General features: G+C 32.4%; 1 protein-coding gene across 1 annotated transcript; it reads left to right on the forward strand.

The window, feature by feature from the left end:
- Positions 1-14,555: 14,555 nt before the first annotated feature.
- LOC107616106 (uncharacterized) lies at positions 14,556-15,788 on the forward strand. Its single transcript, XM_021111236.2, has one exon. The coding sequence runs from the start codon at positions 14,556-14,558 to the stop codon at positions 15,786-15,788; it is 1,233 nt and encodes a 410-aa protein (XP_020966895.2).
- The last annotated feature ends 962 nt before the right edge of the window (positions 15,789-16,750 follow it).

Raw genomic sequence — 16,750 nt, forward strand, 5'->3', positions numbered from 1 at the left:
GGCCCACATACATCAAAATGCACCAAGTCAAGTATCTCCGACTTTTTTGAAGGTGGATGACTCTTAAAAGAAACCCTGTTTTATTTTTCAGCAAAGCAATGGTTGCACTTTTGCAAAGCAACCTTGCAACCAGATAAAAGATTCCTCTTTGATAACATATTCATGCATTTCTCACTCATATGACATAATCTCTTATGCCATAAATCAGTTTCATCAACAAACTCAGCAGCATTAACAACATATTTCACAATCTTTGCTTGAGTTAAATAAAGAGTAGAGTGCCGTGTACCTCTAGCAACAACCATGGAACCCTTGGTGAGCTTCCAACTATCCCGAGAGAATGAGCTATCCAAGTCTTCATCACACAACTTACCAACAGAAAGTAAGTTCAACCGAATATCTGGAACATGTTTCACACGCTTCAAAGTCAACTTGGTACCGTTGGAGGTTTCTAAGTAAACTTGTCTAACACCGGCACATTTTGCAACACCTTGATGAGCCATTTTCACATCACCAAAATCCCCAGGAGTATAAGATGTAAACAAATCCCTCCTAGATGTAACATGAATCGAAGCACCACTATCAATCACCCAACTAGTGCTATTATCAACAAGGTTAACAGATTCAAACTCCTCAACAACAAGAAAATTATCATGAGTTACATTAACCTTGTCTTTCTTGTTATCATCATCTTTATTTGTGCTCTTTTATTTACTTGTCTTGGCTTTCTCCTTCTTTAGCTGCCAACAAAATTTCTTCACATGTCCCTTTTGACCACAAGGATGACACTCAAATTTCTTATACTTTTCTCGAGACTTGCTTCTGCTTTAACAAGCAAATATAGCAAGTAAAGTAATAACAAGAACACACTGAGATTTTAACGTGGAAAACCCCTCAATGTGAGAGGTAAAAATCACGGGTCGTCCAGACCAATGAAATAGCTCCACTATAATCAAATGAGGTACAAGAGAGTCTCAAACAAAGCACAAAAACATGCATATAACCAGCCAAAACATCAAATCACCAAAACTTACAAATGAGAAGCAAGAAGATGAAATATACCCAAAAAAACAAAGCTGCTGTCGAAGCCAATTTCTTCCTCTGAAGACCTCCAATTAAAATCTCCACCATTCAGAATGAAGAAAAGATGTGAAGAATCTACAGTCCAAATTTCACGTTGATCCAACGGTGAAAAAATGAGAAACTGTCGTTCAAATATTGATGCTCTGTGTAAAAACGGAAAACCTAATTTCTCTTTTGCGAAGCCAATTTCTCTCATTGCAAACTTCCAAATTTCCAATCAACATCTTCACCGTTCAGAATGAAGAACAAGATGAGAAAAATACACAGTTCAAATTTTAAGCCGATCCAATGTGAACTAATGAAAAATTCCCATTTGAAGTTTACTGCTTTGGATAAAAACAAAAATTCTGTTTTCTCTCTTCTTTTTCTCTTTGGTGGCTACTCTCTTTCTCTCAAATTGACCTCAAAAATCTTATTAGAATTGTGTCACGATGGATGCAAAGAGACACCCTCAAAATATTGAGCTTGAGTCTCATAAAGGAGAGAAAAATTCAACAATTATTGGTTAAAAAATCAAAGTTAGTTCCATAGGAAAATTCGGTTATTAGCATATTTGCCCAATATATAATTATTATCCCCAACAGAAATGTTTTATAAAATTATTCATCAAATCATCATGAAAGTGTTTCATTATTTCGAGCAATATTACACATCGATTTCTTTTTCTAATTAAGACACAGAATATGAGTTCTTTGTGTGTACTTTTTCTTTGCCTTTTTCTTTAGATAGTTCATTACAAATCAGACCTATGAAAAGGAGAAAGATACACTAAACAATACTTACCAATGTAATTAATTATTGCTTTTGACATTATCATCAAAGATACTAAACCATCAATGATTATTATTAAATAAGAACATTAAACTATCTCATATCACATAAACTTAGCACATCTAACAACAATTATATAAGAAAAGAAACAGACATATACTTAGAAGAACTCAACACTTTCAAATTGCTCCATTCATATGCTTTAATAATCAACTTGGGTTGGTCGAGTGGTCATCTCACTGGTCTGTTTAAGCAAGTGTTGGAGGTTCGAATCCCGTCTTGTACATGCAGCAACTCATTGGCCAGCAGCAGACCCTTAAATAGAGTTTCAATCCGCGATAGATTAGTCTTTAGACTGTTGGGTTGAAGGATACCGTGAACAACAAAAAAAATGCGATATTTTGAACTAAATTTTTAAAATAAAAAGTTTTGTTCCTTAAAAATAATTCTATATGGTGTGTTCCTCTTATCCCCTAGCCAGTCCTTTCTCTTTGCCTGCATTTCAATTTGTGAGAGCACAATCTTAATTCTAAACTTGTATATATACATAATAATAAAAAAATGTTTGGTAACTAAAATTAGTCAAAAACAATCAAAATTTGTTTTATTCAATATTAATTAATTATTGTAATAATTAGTAAATATTAAATAAAATAAATTTTAGGCTCTTTTTTTATTTCTCTAATATTATCGCAGAATAATAATCTTTAGATGTCATAATGATCATAAATTATAATATAACTACTAGCTAGCCATAATGTCCATACTCCTAATAATTAATAGATGCAATGAATTTCCTTTGCAAAATTATACTCTGCAAAAAAAGAAAGTGAATATAAACAAATTTGCATTCCCCAAATGAAAAGTACAGTATTGATAAAAATAAATAATGTTATTATATATTATATATTTGTGTATAAATATATAAATAATTTATTTTATTTTTAATATATATTTTATATTTTAATATATATTCTATATTAGTAACAATTTTAGTGATTGATTTTTTATGTAAATATATCAATTCACATACTATCTTGCTTCTTAGTTTTCACTGTACCCAGAATAGTTAGACATTCATGGAGTAATCCAGTAATCCACAAAGTAATAATAATGGAAATGGCTTCTATTTTCACCTTTATATTCCAAATAATGAAATAGAATTGGCTTTTGGGTTCTAAGCATCACCATCTATTAAATTTTTTTTGGAAAGCTATCTAATTTCAAGCAGAGGTGGGGTCTATATTTACATCACTCGACCAGTTCAATAGTAGTACATGATCATTGATCAACCAAAATCTCTTCCTCCAAATTCCGTTTTCATAAATACTAAATGTTTTCTGATTACTATAAAGAAGATATTTTTAATAATTACTCTCAATAATATATATTAGCAGGAAAAAAATTATCAGAGTAGATCCGATGTATCGAAGCATGCATCTTGGACAAACCTAATTTTCGCTCTCTTAGCTGAAAATAGAGATAAATGTAAGGAGGAAAGTGTCTCATAAGTCATGTGAATAATTAAGATATAATTAAAGATCTCTTGAATTTCCTTTCAAATGTCTTGCCTCCACCAGGTGCTGTTTTATGGTTAAACTCTAGAAGACGAGATTATTAATTCTTAACTATAGCATGCATGGTTTAATTAGAAGGTAATCTTTTAAGAGTTTCGTTAGCTAGATAACAGGAGATGTGAATAACGTGAACATTAGGTTTACTAAATATCCAATTATATTTTTATTATTCATCTTTTATTTTACTTAATTTCACCTCCTTCTAACCTAAATCTTATTTCACCATAGCTATCCTACCGCCCCTTATCCTAGCACGCAGCTATTGTCACCGGCAACAAAGTTCTCCGGCACCGTCCTCGTCCGTCAACCCCGCGAGGAGAATTGTTGTTCCGTCATCACTCCGACGCCGCATCACTGCTCCCTTGCATTGTTCTGAAAACCAAACTGAATCGGTCAGTTCAATCAGATTAATCGAAAATCGGTCATCAGAACGGTTCGATTAGCTTCGAAAATCTTCTGTTAAAAAACCGATCGAACCGACAATTAATTGGTAAACCGACAAGACAGACCGATTTTTAAAGGTTTTCCGGTTTGAGAACCCCTTCAAAACAGCGCCATTTTTTGCCTTTAAAAAAAAAACCTAAATCATCTACCCGAAGCCCAGACCCCCCCCCCCCCCAAAGTCCAACACTCCCACTCATGTCCTCTTATCTCTCTCTAAAAAAATCAAAGTTGAAAGAACAGAAAGAAACCCTAGCAGACTAGCCGCCGCACCCACCGCAACCACCGCAGCCCCACAGCCCCGCTGATCCCACAGACACTGGATCTCCTCTTCTCTGCTCGAGCGTGCTTTCTCTCTGTTCGTCGGTGTTGTGCCGTGGAAGCTCCGTCGCCGTCGCAGGAGCTGTGTCGCTGTTGTAGGAAGCTTCGTCACTGTTCTAGGAAGCTGTGACGCTGTTGTAGGAAGCTCCCTCGCTGTCGCGTGGAAGCTCTGTGGCCATCTCCGTCTCCTCTGTTCAAGCGCTCTATCTCTCTCTGTGTTCGCCGGTGTGGCCATCTCCTTTGTCATCGCCGTCACTCCCCTTCCTTCTCGCCGCCGAGAAGCAGTAAGCACTACTGACTCTTTAAGTGTTGATGTAGGTCCCAATCTTCATATTTGCAAATCACTTCACTCGAAAGCAAACTGATTTAAGACAAATATAATTACATTTGGCATCAAAATTTTCATTATTTCTAAAATTGTGAATGAGTACATAGTCTCTTATTTTATGAAACTGGAATAATCCTCTTGATTGTTGATTTATGATTCTAGAATGATTTTCTAAAATGATGATGATGTTGTTACTGATATGTTGTTGTTGATTTTCCGATGATTACTGATTAGTGATGATTAGTGGCTTTGTTTAATTCTGAGTTGCTGAGTTAATAATATTGATTTTGTTGGTGTTTGCTTATTCTAAAATGCTGATTTTCTAAAATGAGGATGATGTTGTTGCTGATTTTCTGATGATCACTAATTAGTGATAATTAGTTCCTGTGGGTAGTTAAATTTTGTTAATATTTTTTTGGTGTAGAACATCAGGTGAAATTTTGAATTTTATTAGGTTAAAAATGATCAAATTTAAATATTTGAAACTAGATATTAAATTTTTAATTAATATTTAATTCAATCGGTTGAATTCCGGTCGAACTAATAAACCAGTAAATCAATTACTTTACCGGTTCATTGATCGGTTCAGTTCTCGCAACCTTGCTCCCTTGTCAACGATACGCTGTGATTCATCCTTAACCATCGCGCGTCGCTGCTCTTCTCGCTAACCCACCGAGGAGAATCGCAGTTCTCCCGTTGCTCAGACATTGCACCACTAGCACTATGTCACTGCTGCAGAGTTGTGTCTTCTTCCCATCTTTCGCGCAGTGCTGCTCTATCCATTTCGAAGCCCACGAAGCGACGTCGTACCGTCGCCGAGCCAAAGGCTTTATTCTACTGCTGCTCCAACACTGCACTTTTGTCCTTGCTTCTATGCCGTTGCATTGTGTCTTTGCCACTTTTATCACGTGCCGTTTTGTTTCGTTCACTCAAATGGTATGACCCAAATAAACATCTACATCTTAGTGAAAAAAACTATTCACATATATATAGTAAAATAAACATCTTGTGGAGCGCGTACATGTAAAATCAAGTAAAATACAATGGTATACTCAAATAAACATCCATTTTAGAATAAAAAGAACTATCTTTAAAATGAACTCCTAACTTAATTGATAAGAAACACGTAACGAGACATCAATGGTGGGGGCACCGAAATCGCGATACAACAGCGACGGCAGTGACATGGAATTGTGAGAGAATAATTGCGACAAAAATAAAAAAAAATTCAAATTTTGATATTTAAAATTAAAATTAACTTTTCTTTTTTAACCTATTATTTAGATTGTTTAAAAAAAGTCTTATTCTTTTATACTTTCTCATCTTTTAATTCATTTCTAAATTATAATTTAAAAATAAATATTGTTTTAAGATGAGTATAATCTCTTTTATATTAAATTAAACCAAACATGTATGATATCATATTCAACTCACATCCTATTTTTCCAATGTATTTTAAGAATAATTCTCAATTTTATTAGCTTGCTGAAAGAATATAATATAATCGATTCATGTATGTATATAATATATTGACTAATACTTCTAAAACGGTACATCCTAATTAGCTAGAAATACATCAAGTAATATGGCGGAGGATGTAACCAGCGAGGAATTAATGATAGTTTCAGGGAATAAGAAATGAATAATAGATCTACTTAACAAATCAAAATAAATAAATAATTTACATGGAATGTCTATAATATCAAGCCCAGATACATATAGAGTGAACTCACAAGTTGCATTGTGACTGAATTTTAATTGTAGTCCGTCACGTTTAGCTTGGAATTTTGCCCTGCGTTGTAACAGTAATTTTGATAGAGATCAAATTAAAGTAAAATGGTTTTAATTGTCAATTTAGATAATCGTAAAAAAGTTTGTCGGAATAACCGTCACTCCATTTTATTATACCGTTGATGATTTTGTAACAAAAAATATACTAATGTGAGTCATAAATACTAAATTAAAAAATCAAATTCAATAAATTAAACTTTTTAAAATTAGATTAAAATTCAAATGTAATTATAATTTCCGATATTAATATAAATTTAACTAAGTTTTAGTATTCTAATTTCCATGAGTATATAGATTGACGTGGCATTGTTATGATTTGTGAGTAATAACAGTATACTCATTTCTATGTCACATCACTATTATAACAAAAATGATTTTTAGTGACAGTTTTTAGTAATAATAATATAATAATTATTATATATCTTATTTAATTTATATTTTTACGGCAAATATTTGTCATTATTATTATATATTACAGTGACAAATATATATTTTTTGTGGTTATTAAAAACCTTTTATCGAAAATTATATAATTATCTTTAAAATTTTTTAACAATAAAATATAAGATATCTAATATCTAATTATTAATAAATATATTAACGACTATTTTATTATCAGTATAAACAAAATAAATTATCACTAAAAATAATTTTTCTAGTAGTCCCGCACCATTTATACTTAGAATCTTATCATATCTAATAATATCAATGTGAAAACTCAGGTGCAGTCGACTTTATGTGAAGTTGATAGTTGAGAGTTGTTAGATAAAAATTTAGTCAAATCAGTCAAATCATCTAACCACTATTAGTGATCAACTTCACGTAAAGTCGACTGTATCTGAGTTTCACCTAATGTCAATGGTATATAAGAATATCCGAGTAAACTTGACTTAAAATTTATGAAGCACTTTTCAAAAAGGCCAGCTACTAACTGAATTAAGTAATATATAGATTTAGAAAACGTCAACTACTCATTATAGAACGTAAAAATAATGTACATGAATAATGATGACATGATTCATAGAGTTGGTTTGTGAAGAGAATTAGAAAAAGAATGGAAAAGCAAAGTGGAGATTAAAGGTGAAAAAAAGACATAGAGAAAAGAAAGGAAGAAGAAGTATTAATGAGTGGACGAGTGAGTTGAGTTGTTCCTAAAATACTTGATGAGAAGTGGAGTAAAGACGTGACATGAAACCGTTCAGTCTCTTGGGCGAGCCAACTGTTGCTTAGCTATCAAAGCAATTATTGCTATTCTAACTAGCCGGTCCACTATCAGACCATAGCTTCCATAATGGTCCATCCTTTCCATTTTTGGATGATTAGCAAACTCTTATACCACTTTCATTTTCATATTTTTCATCTCCTTACCAATATAGTAATCTTTTATTTTTTTCCTTTTGATAATATATAGTAATCTTTTATTGTGCACCCATTTCCATCCCATAGTCACGCTCATACACTTTATTTGTACAAAATTCCGTATAAAGTGGACCTCATATCCAAACTAATAATAATAATACGGTGAAAACTCAGATGCACTCGACTTCACGTGAAGTTGATATCTGAGAGTCGTTAGATGATTTGACTGATTTGACTAAATTTTCATCTAACGGCTCTCAGATATCAACTTCACGTGAAGTCGACTTTACCTGAGTTTTCGCCTAATAATATTGTTGCAAGCCTTTCAAATTTAGGGTTATGCTCATACTCGTAAACTTTTCACCCCTCATGTGTAATTTATTTTTACTTTTTGTTAGCTTCCAGTTAAATTTTGATGGCTTAGTCTCTTTTGGCAATCCCTTATTGAATTGTATGTGTCTATCGCTATACTACTACTATGTTGCCACCATCGATCTTGTCAAATAAAGGTTCATGAACCAATTTGGAATGTTGAAGCAACAAATGCAAATGGTTACAATGACGATGAAGATTCAAGACGCCAATTACAGAAAGTCAAAATGGTGAACGACAATCACGTTTTTTCCTCTTCACTATTCGTCCATTTCTTTTACCCTTTTTACCCCTCACCTTTTCCAACAAAAACATATATCGTTAAATTTGGATAAACTTGGATTTGTTTAATTGTATAAAATAATTAATTTAACTTTAAAGTTAAGATGTTAAAGTGGCATATAGAATGAAATTGGGGTCACGGTTATGTCTTGGAGTTGTTGCCAACACATTTTAACAAATTTCAGCTCAGTCTTATTGGGATGACCCAAATCCAACGTAAGAAGCGACTTCCACCTTGTCACTTTCACGTTGGAAAATCAAATTCCTTTTCTCTTTTAAGCAAATTCTTAACTTTTTATACATACGTTGTAACCATAATGAAACTACTCCTTAAAATTAGGAAAATAGTAGTGCACAAAAATAATAGATAAAGACTATTATCCACTCTACATTATTCACTATAAAAAAAAAAAGTTAAAGAATGACGATAAATAATCCTTTAGTTCTTTATAAATATAATTTTTCCCTTCAAATTATAGTCATATCAAAAGTAAATAATAAAATTTTAATATGAATTCTTTTGTAAAGTGTTTACCATTAATATATGCGAATTTGTTAATAGATGGAAATGGAATACTATAGATTAAGAAACCGAGAAATAGTAAACTAGTTAAGTAGACAACAATTATATTCTAATAATTTAGTTTATTTTATATTTTAAATTTTAAATCATACATTTTTAATTCTAAATCTTAAATTATTTAACTAATTAAATATTGGTTCTCCTGTCAAACGGGGCCAGCCAACCTATTTAGGCTAAGCATGCATAAGCCCACAAGTAATATGAATTGATTTTTTATTTTTTATTTTTGAAAAAAATAGATAAAAATTTATTTTGAGACTAGAAAAATCTAGACAGAAAAAATACCACTTTTATACCAAAATTCTTGAAATATAAAATTTTAAGTTGATGGGTCAAATTTTGAGATAGAATAAAAAAATAATTACAAAAGGGATTATATTTTTAAAAAATATAAAAAACAAAAAACAAGTTAAGCAGCAGCTGTTCATTTAATCCATGGGTTAGCTTGTTTAACTTGAAATTAAACAAGTCTGATTTAAAAAAAAAAACTTCACTTATTGAAATAGATAAACAAATTTAGTAGATAAACGAACTTATCTAACAAATATGATCCATTTTGAGAATCCTAATTTTCTATACTTTCTCTTATTTATGCTCCCATTTTGATTAACAATATCCCTGCACTCAATTTTGGTGTAAATAGTGCTTATTATACATAGGCTTTGGCCTTAAACATGCAATAAAGCAAAATTCAATGGAGGATGAGATTGTGAGCTTCTCAATTCAGTGCTGCTCTCTGAATTTTTTAATCTAGTCCATCCTTTGAAGATTCCCAACATAAGTTGATAGATTGTATTGCCTGCTTTTTAGAATTCAATTTTCTAGTTTCAAAAAACAGTTATGCGGAGGGGGTAGCCAAACTAACTAGGTCACCACCAAGTTTCTCATTTAATTATTTTTTATTTATGATTTTTTTTATCATTATTTATTTGCAAGTTTCTGTACGTAGATTTTAAAGGAATTTCTTTCTCTATAGTAGTTTCTATATAATTATTTTTTCTTTGGGTGGTATGCCTCATTTCTGCTAAAAAAATAATAAAAAAAAGAAAGAATAACAAAAAATTTCACATGTTCTCGTGTATGGCCGAAAAAACCCAATGACAGTTGCCTTGATTGTAAAATAATTAAATAATCGCATATCCCCTGCATGGAATATTGAGTGTACTTCTGCTTTATATATATAATCATTTATTTTAAGAATTAATAGTCAAAATCATTTTTAAAAGATACTTCGATTTTTTTTTTCGTTTCCAAAAAATAAAATTAATCAAATTTATTCTCAAAAGATAATTAATTTGATCATATTTGTTCTTTCCTTATCTCCTTCACTGAAGTGGCTAACGTTTGCTAGCGTGTCCCGTTAACTACGAGCGTGACGCACAAACAAAACGACGCAATTTTGATTCAATGGTCTCCAAACATTCAAACATTGTAAAGCCTAACCCCCTCTCATAACAACTATCTCTCTCTGTTTCGCTTCAAAACGTATCGTCTCCCTCAAGTTATGCCTTAAGTCTTTCACCCAAGTTTTGAATTACTCTATCAACATTTGTTAATATTGGTTCACGATTAAAACAGAAGATTTGTCGCTACTGAATGTAGAGTTGATCTTATCCTAGAGCAACGTTGATAGTGGAGGAAGTCATCGCAACGGTGAGAGGTAAGGATGAAATTTTTTCATGATTTTTGAGTTATTCTATGGTGTTATGTCTTTCTAGTGTCGTGCTGTGTGTGTTCCTTTAATTTAGACTAGAGTTTGGGATGACTAAGAGTTTGTATGACTGTTCGTTTATCATTTTAGTGTGTGAGAATATCTTGTGTTTAACTGGTTCTGTGATGATTTTTAGTTAGGGGTGTTTGATTTTAATAATGGTTCTTTTAGTTTGTTGCATGTTTATTTTGGATTTAGGACACGTTTTCTTATGATTGATTGGTACAAATTAGATTTTGCTGTTAGTGACACATAGAATAGCTAGTACAAGTCTGTTTATTAATGGTATTTTTGTTTATTAATGGTATTTTTGTTTTTGTTATTGTAGATGGAGGGTCTCCTTATGACATTTGTGTTTTTCTATGGTAGGTTTGTTTAAAAAGTGTGAGGATAGAGAGATGATATATGAATCTGACAATACAGAAGTGTTGATGGGTATTGAAGGAGACACACTTGATGTGTTCTTTATAATGTGGTGCTGATCTCGAAATAAATGCTGTCCCTGCTGACGCTGATATTGCTCCAGAAACAATAGCATCATTGCCTGCACTTTCATCACCCATCTAGCCTCCAACAGAGATTGACATCAGCCAATTTGATAGCATTCCATCAACTCAAGATATACAACAGGTTGTATTATCACTATTCAACTGTAAAAAAATTTAGTTTTATTTAATCATTTAACAAATGTATTTGATACTGGATTATGTAGAATCAAATGATAGCTAGGCTACCTAAATTACAAGTGATTAAAGAAAAAGTAAGGGTTAGGTCCTCTCCTAAACCTACTACAATTGCATCCATGGCTATTTCTGTTGAGACAATCAAAAGGACAAGTTCTGCAACTGCTAAGAAGCTGTCTAACTTTATGACTTTTGTGCCTACTCCAAACTTCAAGCGCCCAAAAAAAATGATAAAAAAGTTTGATTAATTAAAAATGTATTTGTGGTTGACTATTTTTTGTATGGGACTACTTTCTCTGGTTTTTGTACAGGGCAAATGAAGTACCATATTGATATCGTGGTTATTTGTAATTTGAAGATTGTATTTGTCCTTTTTTTTTTGTGTAACATTCTTTTTAGGTTTGTGGTGTCATAAAAATCTTATGAATTTATTATGATATTTATTTCTTAAGACAATGTGACAATTAGTCTTCAATGACAAGACAATGCTAAGATTACTTAGTTTGATTACTTACTTTGTTTATGGCTTAATATATCTTATAACGAAAGTGACAAAGACTTGTTTATAATATTTGACAATGTTAATTATGGATAGTTTTGACTTAATTTTACACAACCAACTTCAAACATCTACTCACTTTCAAGCCATACAATTCAATACACCGTTACATTTCAACACATTCTTGCATACAATGTCAATCCACTGAATAACATAACTGGATTTACTTGGAAGTACATATCAAATAATAAAGTATCACACTAATTACAACTACCACAAATATAAAAATTATTAGTAGTTTTAAAGCTCTAACTTTAGCTTTCAAGTTTTTCAATCTCCATGCCACTTTTACCCTCCATTCATCATAGTCACTTTCAACTTCTAAATCAGTTTTCGCATCTTTCTTTGTACCACCTACAACCACTCTTTGATAGTCATCATCATCAACCCACTTAAAGTAATTGCAGTGACTGCTTTTCTGCAATTTTCAAAAGCAGAAAACAAAAAAAATGAAAAAACACCAATAACAGAGAACAAGATAAAAAACCTTTAACTTTTTTTCAACATCACTTACCCGATATCTTGGACATGCATGGAACAATCTATCTAAATTTTCTGTTGTTCCAGATTTTTTAATCACAGTCTTCAACCCACAAAAGCATGATTTGTCGTGAGTCTTCTTCCTCGTTCACATTGAAGCGCTGAAACCATGATTGTTGTGTGACGGATACAACAAACCACCACAACGACCTCCATTTTCTATCTCCATCCTCGCGGCGAACCAGCAATTTTAAGTTCTACCCAATTATATGGCCATATAAGTGTTGACGACAACTTATTTATAATTGAATTTGGGATTACGGTTTATCCATTTAGAGACTAATTTGAATTGTTCTAACATACTTATCTTGTCAACAATAAGAGAGTACTACTTAACATTTATCACGATGACAGTTAATGGAACACGTCACCAAATGTTAGCCACTTAGCAAAGAAGATGGCAAAAGGACGAACGTGACCAGATTGTTATTAAATAATTATAAAGAATTATTTTATACATTTTTTCTCAATAATTTTATTGTAATTTTTTTAAATGAAATTTAAACAAAGTAAATTATCTTAAAAGTACTTCTTAGTTAAAATGTTCAAAAATAAATATATTGGTTCTCACATAATCAATACAATGGAGATGCAACTAAAAATTAAAATATATAAGGGAGTATTAAATTAATTTTAATCTTCCGGTTGTTTTAGAAAGAACTAATTTTAATCACCAAACTTAATTTAATAGTACTTACTACTTATGATTGCATTACTAAAATGCTCCTTTCCTTTTAATCTTACTTGATTGACATTAAAAATTTCATATCATATAATGTCTTAAACAAGAACATTATCCACTAACATATATTTAAAACTCTTGCATATATATGGTAAAATTGAAGCAATATATAAAAACAACACAATAAAATCATTTTTTTATAATAAAAATATTATTTATATACTAAAATTACTCATCATATAATTATATATAAATATATATATATGTTGTTTAACGTATTTTTAATATTTTATATTCGTAACTAACTTTGGTAACGACAGCTAACATGATTATTTTATAATTAGAGTAAAAATGTCTCTATTATTTTTTGAAGTCAACTTGTAATATTTACTTTACATTAATTTTGAATGCCAAGATATAATTAATAATAAGCAATTGCTGTTGTTATTGCTCTTTAATAATCAAAAGAAAAACACAGGAGGGTTTGAGTGCAGATACACGTACGTATTGATCTACCATATACATGATTTAAGAAATACGGAGAAAAAGTATGGGAGTGAAGCTGCAAATGATGTCAGAGATGAATGAGCTTTTTTCGGGATTGAAATGATCTATGTGGGCGCATTCAAAAAGAACACTAAGTTTGAAGTTCGTAGTTACCAATATTTGTACTTATTTTCCTCCCACCCTTTGAGAAAAAAATTGAAAAAAATGCAATTTTTCTGACGAGCTGTTATATTTTCGGTTGAGTTTTATACTATGAAAGAAGCAGGTAAGCAGCCATTACAACCTCTCACCTACCTTTTACACTCCATGTACGGCTTTATTCACTTCATTACTTCATTATCTTTCGGTTATAAACCATCTAAACCTTACATTATTTACCCTTAACCATAGGGCTATATATTCATCACTTTTTCTATTCTATTCAAATTGATAATTAATTAATAGGATGTAATAGATGGTACTGGATATGCTACTTCACAATGGTGCAAAAACGAAAATTATTGTGTACCTTACAACATATGTTGTCTGTGAATGTAAACCTTATAATATCTTTTCCCTCTGCTCCAACTCAGATTGGTAATAATGTAGTGGTGCTCACAAAATAATTGCAAGTGTTGCTTGATTGGCCTAAACTAAATCTCACAATCTGTTTTCCCTCACTTTCCTCAACACCATCATCATCACTTGTTCTGTTTATTATTATAAGATTAATTAAGTATTTAATGGGAGTGATGGTACTTACTTAGTACTATGAAAGATAGGAATCTCATAAGAAAATGATTATATAAGAAAGAAGAGAGTGTGTAGGACAGTACTTGGACCGTTAAGTTATAGGAGCAGGAAGAGAAGCTACCTCTGTGTTCTTAATTGCCATCGTTTTATTCATTGCACAAAAGCTAGGGTTTGTTTTTCACACACATACCCTTCACTCACTAAACTCAAAATTGGGTTCCAATTTTATTCAGATGTTCTCTTCCACATATGATTCAAACCCTTTCCCTAACTTCCCTTCATCTTCTTCTTCTTCATCTTATCCTAATAATAATAATAATAATAATACACTCCCTTTCTACATTGATCCACATAACAACAATGATTTTGCAACCACGCTTCTTCACCATCATGATCCATCATCACTACTTGTTTCTCCCTTTATACCTTCAAGTGAAGTGCCATTCCCGTCATCAGCAGAAGAAGCTGTTGTTGTTGCAGCAATGCTTGATCAAGATGCTGCAGCAAGCTATGGCGGGGGCGGAGGACTAATCTACGGTGGTGGAGGTGTTCCCAATTTGCTGACTCAGAAACCGTTAGGAAGCAGCATAGGTACGAAGAAAGATAGGCACAGCAAGATTCACACATCTCAGGGGTTGAGGGACAGAAGGGTGAGGCTTTCAAGCGAAATAGCGCGCAAGTTCTTTGATCTTCAGGACATGCTGGAGTTCGACAAGCCCAGCAACACGCTCGAATGGCTCTTCACCAAGTCTGAGAATGCAATCAAGGAGCTTGCAAGAAGCAAACATAGCTGCAGCTTCAGCTCCGGCGGCGAGAAATGCTCCTGTTGTGAAGGTAGTGATCAAGCAGCTGGGGTGGTGGTGGTGCACTCAAGCGAGAAATCATCTATGGCGGGAAGCAGTGATTCTTGTTCCAAAGGGAGGAACAAGTTGAAGTGGACACAGAGAGAAGATGTTTGTGTTCAGACAAAGAAGGAGTCAAGGGATAAAGCAAGGGCAAGAGCAAGAGAAAGAACTTGTTACAAAATGAACAACAACAACAACAACAACAACAATGGAAGATTAATGGTGCAAGATTTGGAAGACAGAACCCCTGCACTGCAACAATTTGAGCCTTGTGGAAGATGGTCTAATAACCCTCATCAGATTCTTCAACAACAACCTTACTATAACCCTCTTCGTCATCATCATCATCATCACATACTTGGAGATGCTTTTATTAACAATGTCATTGATGATTCTATCATGATTAAAAGGAACATGAATCGTGACCAAAACCTTATTGCTATCCCTAATAACAACAACAACAACATTATTGTTAATGATGATGACTACCAAAACCACTCGTCACCGTTCCTTTATTCAACTCCAAATTGGGACACCGACGAAACCATAAATGGTTGCTCCAACTTTCGTGCAATGGCAGCCACAATGAATAATCTATCAACATGCTTCACCGACCAGTAATGGTGAGCACTACTCTTCATTCTTTTTCTTCTTCCAAGCTTATTTTTATTGTATTTTACTAATTAATTTGGGTGCTGATTTTTAGAGGTTCCAATGGGAAATTCTTGGGAGGAGTGCATATCAATCTTTGATGCTAGTTTCCGGCAAAATCTGATGAGAAATGTGAATCCTAGATGGATCGCAAGTGCTTTTGCCTTGTAATCATCCCAATCTTTCGATCCATCAGTAACTGCTTTTTTATTCTGCCCTATATTCCCATTTTACAATGTTTGTACTGATTCTTGCTGATAATGAGCCAATGGCATATCAATCTTCTCATAAAGCTTTCCTGCTCCTCCGTCTATTATTTTCTCTGAAAACCAAACATTAAAGTTTGATTGAACTGCTTGCAGCAGCCACTTCCTACCAGCTTTTAGTTTTTTTGCTTTTTTTTTTTTAAATAGGTGGTGACCCTTTCAATGCTGAAACAAGCTATGCCCTTAATTTTGGAGCAAGAGGAAAAACAAGAATCATGAAAAAAAAAATCAGAATTATTATTTAATTTCAGCCTTCTTTTTTTCTTTTTTTTCAGCTGAATAAAGCTCACAGATCAGATGATAGAAATATGGTGATTTAATTTTCAATTTTTTTTCAGCTCTAGAAATTCAAGCATGGAAGAATAGAAGACATATAACCATGTATTTCACAAAAGCCCTGGTATCAACTATACAAAGAATGACATCACAGTTAGGTGATTTGTTTTGGTTCTGACTAGCCATTTCAAGCTGACTCCTCTAGTTTATGATGATTTGATTTCTCCTAAATAACCTTGATAAATCATAAACATTACAAATTATATATATCTAATGCTTTTGTGTGGAATTTGCTAATTTTGTAAATACAATGATAGATTAAAGAATAATATATAACTATTGAAAATTTGTAACAATTCAGATTAGTTTGATTGTGGCCAATGCACACAA

Source organism: Arachis ipaensis, chromosome B9, assembly GCF_059453495.1.
Source record: "Arachis ipaensis isolate K30076 ecotype BB chromosome B9, ASM5945349v1, whole genome shotgun sequence".
Taxonomy (NCBI): domain Eukaryota; kingdom Viridiplantae; phylum Streptophyta; class Magnoliopsida; order Fabales; family Fabaceae; genus Arachis; species Arachis ipaensis.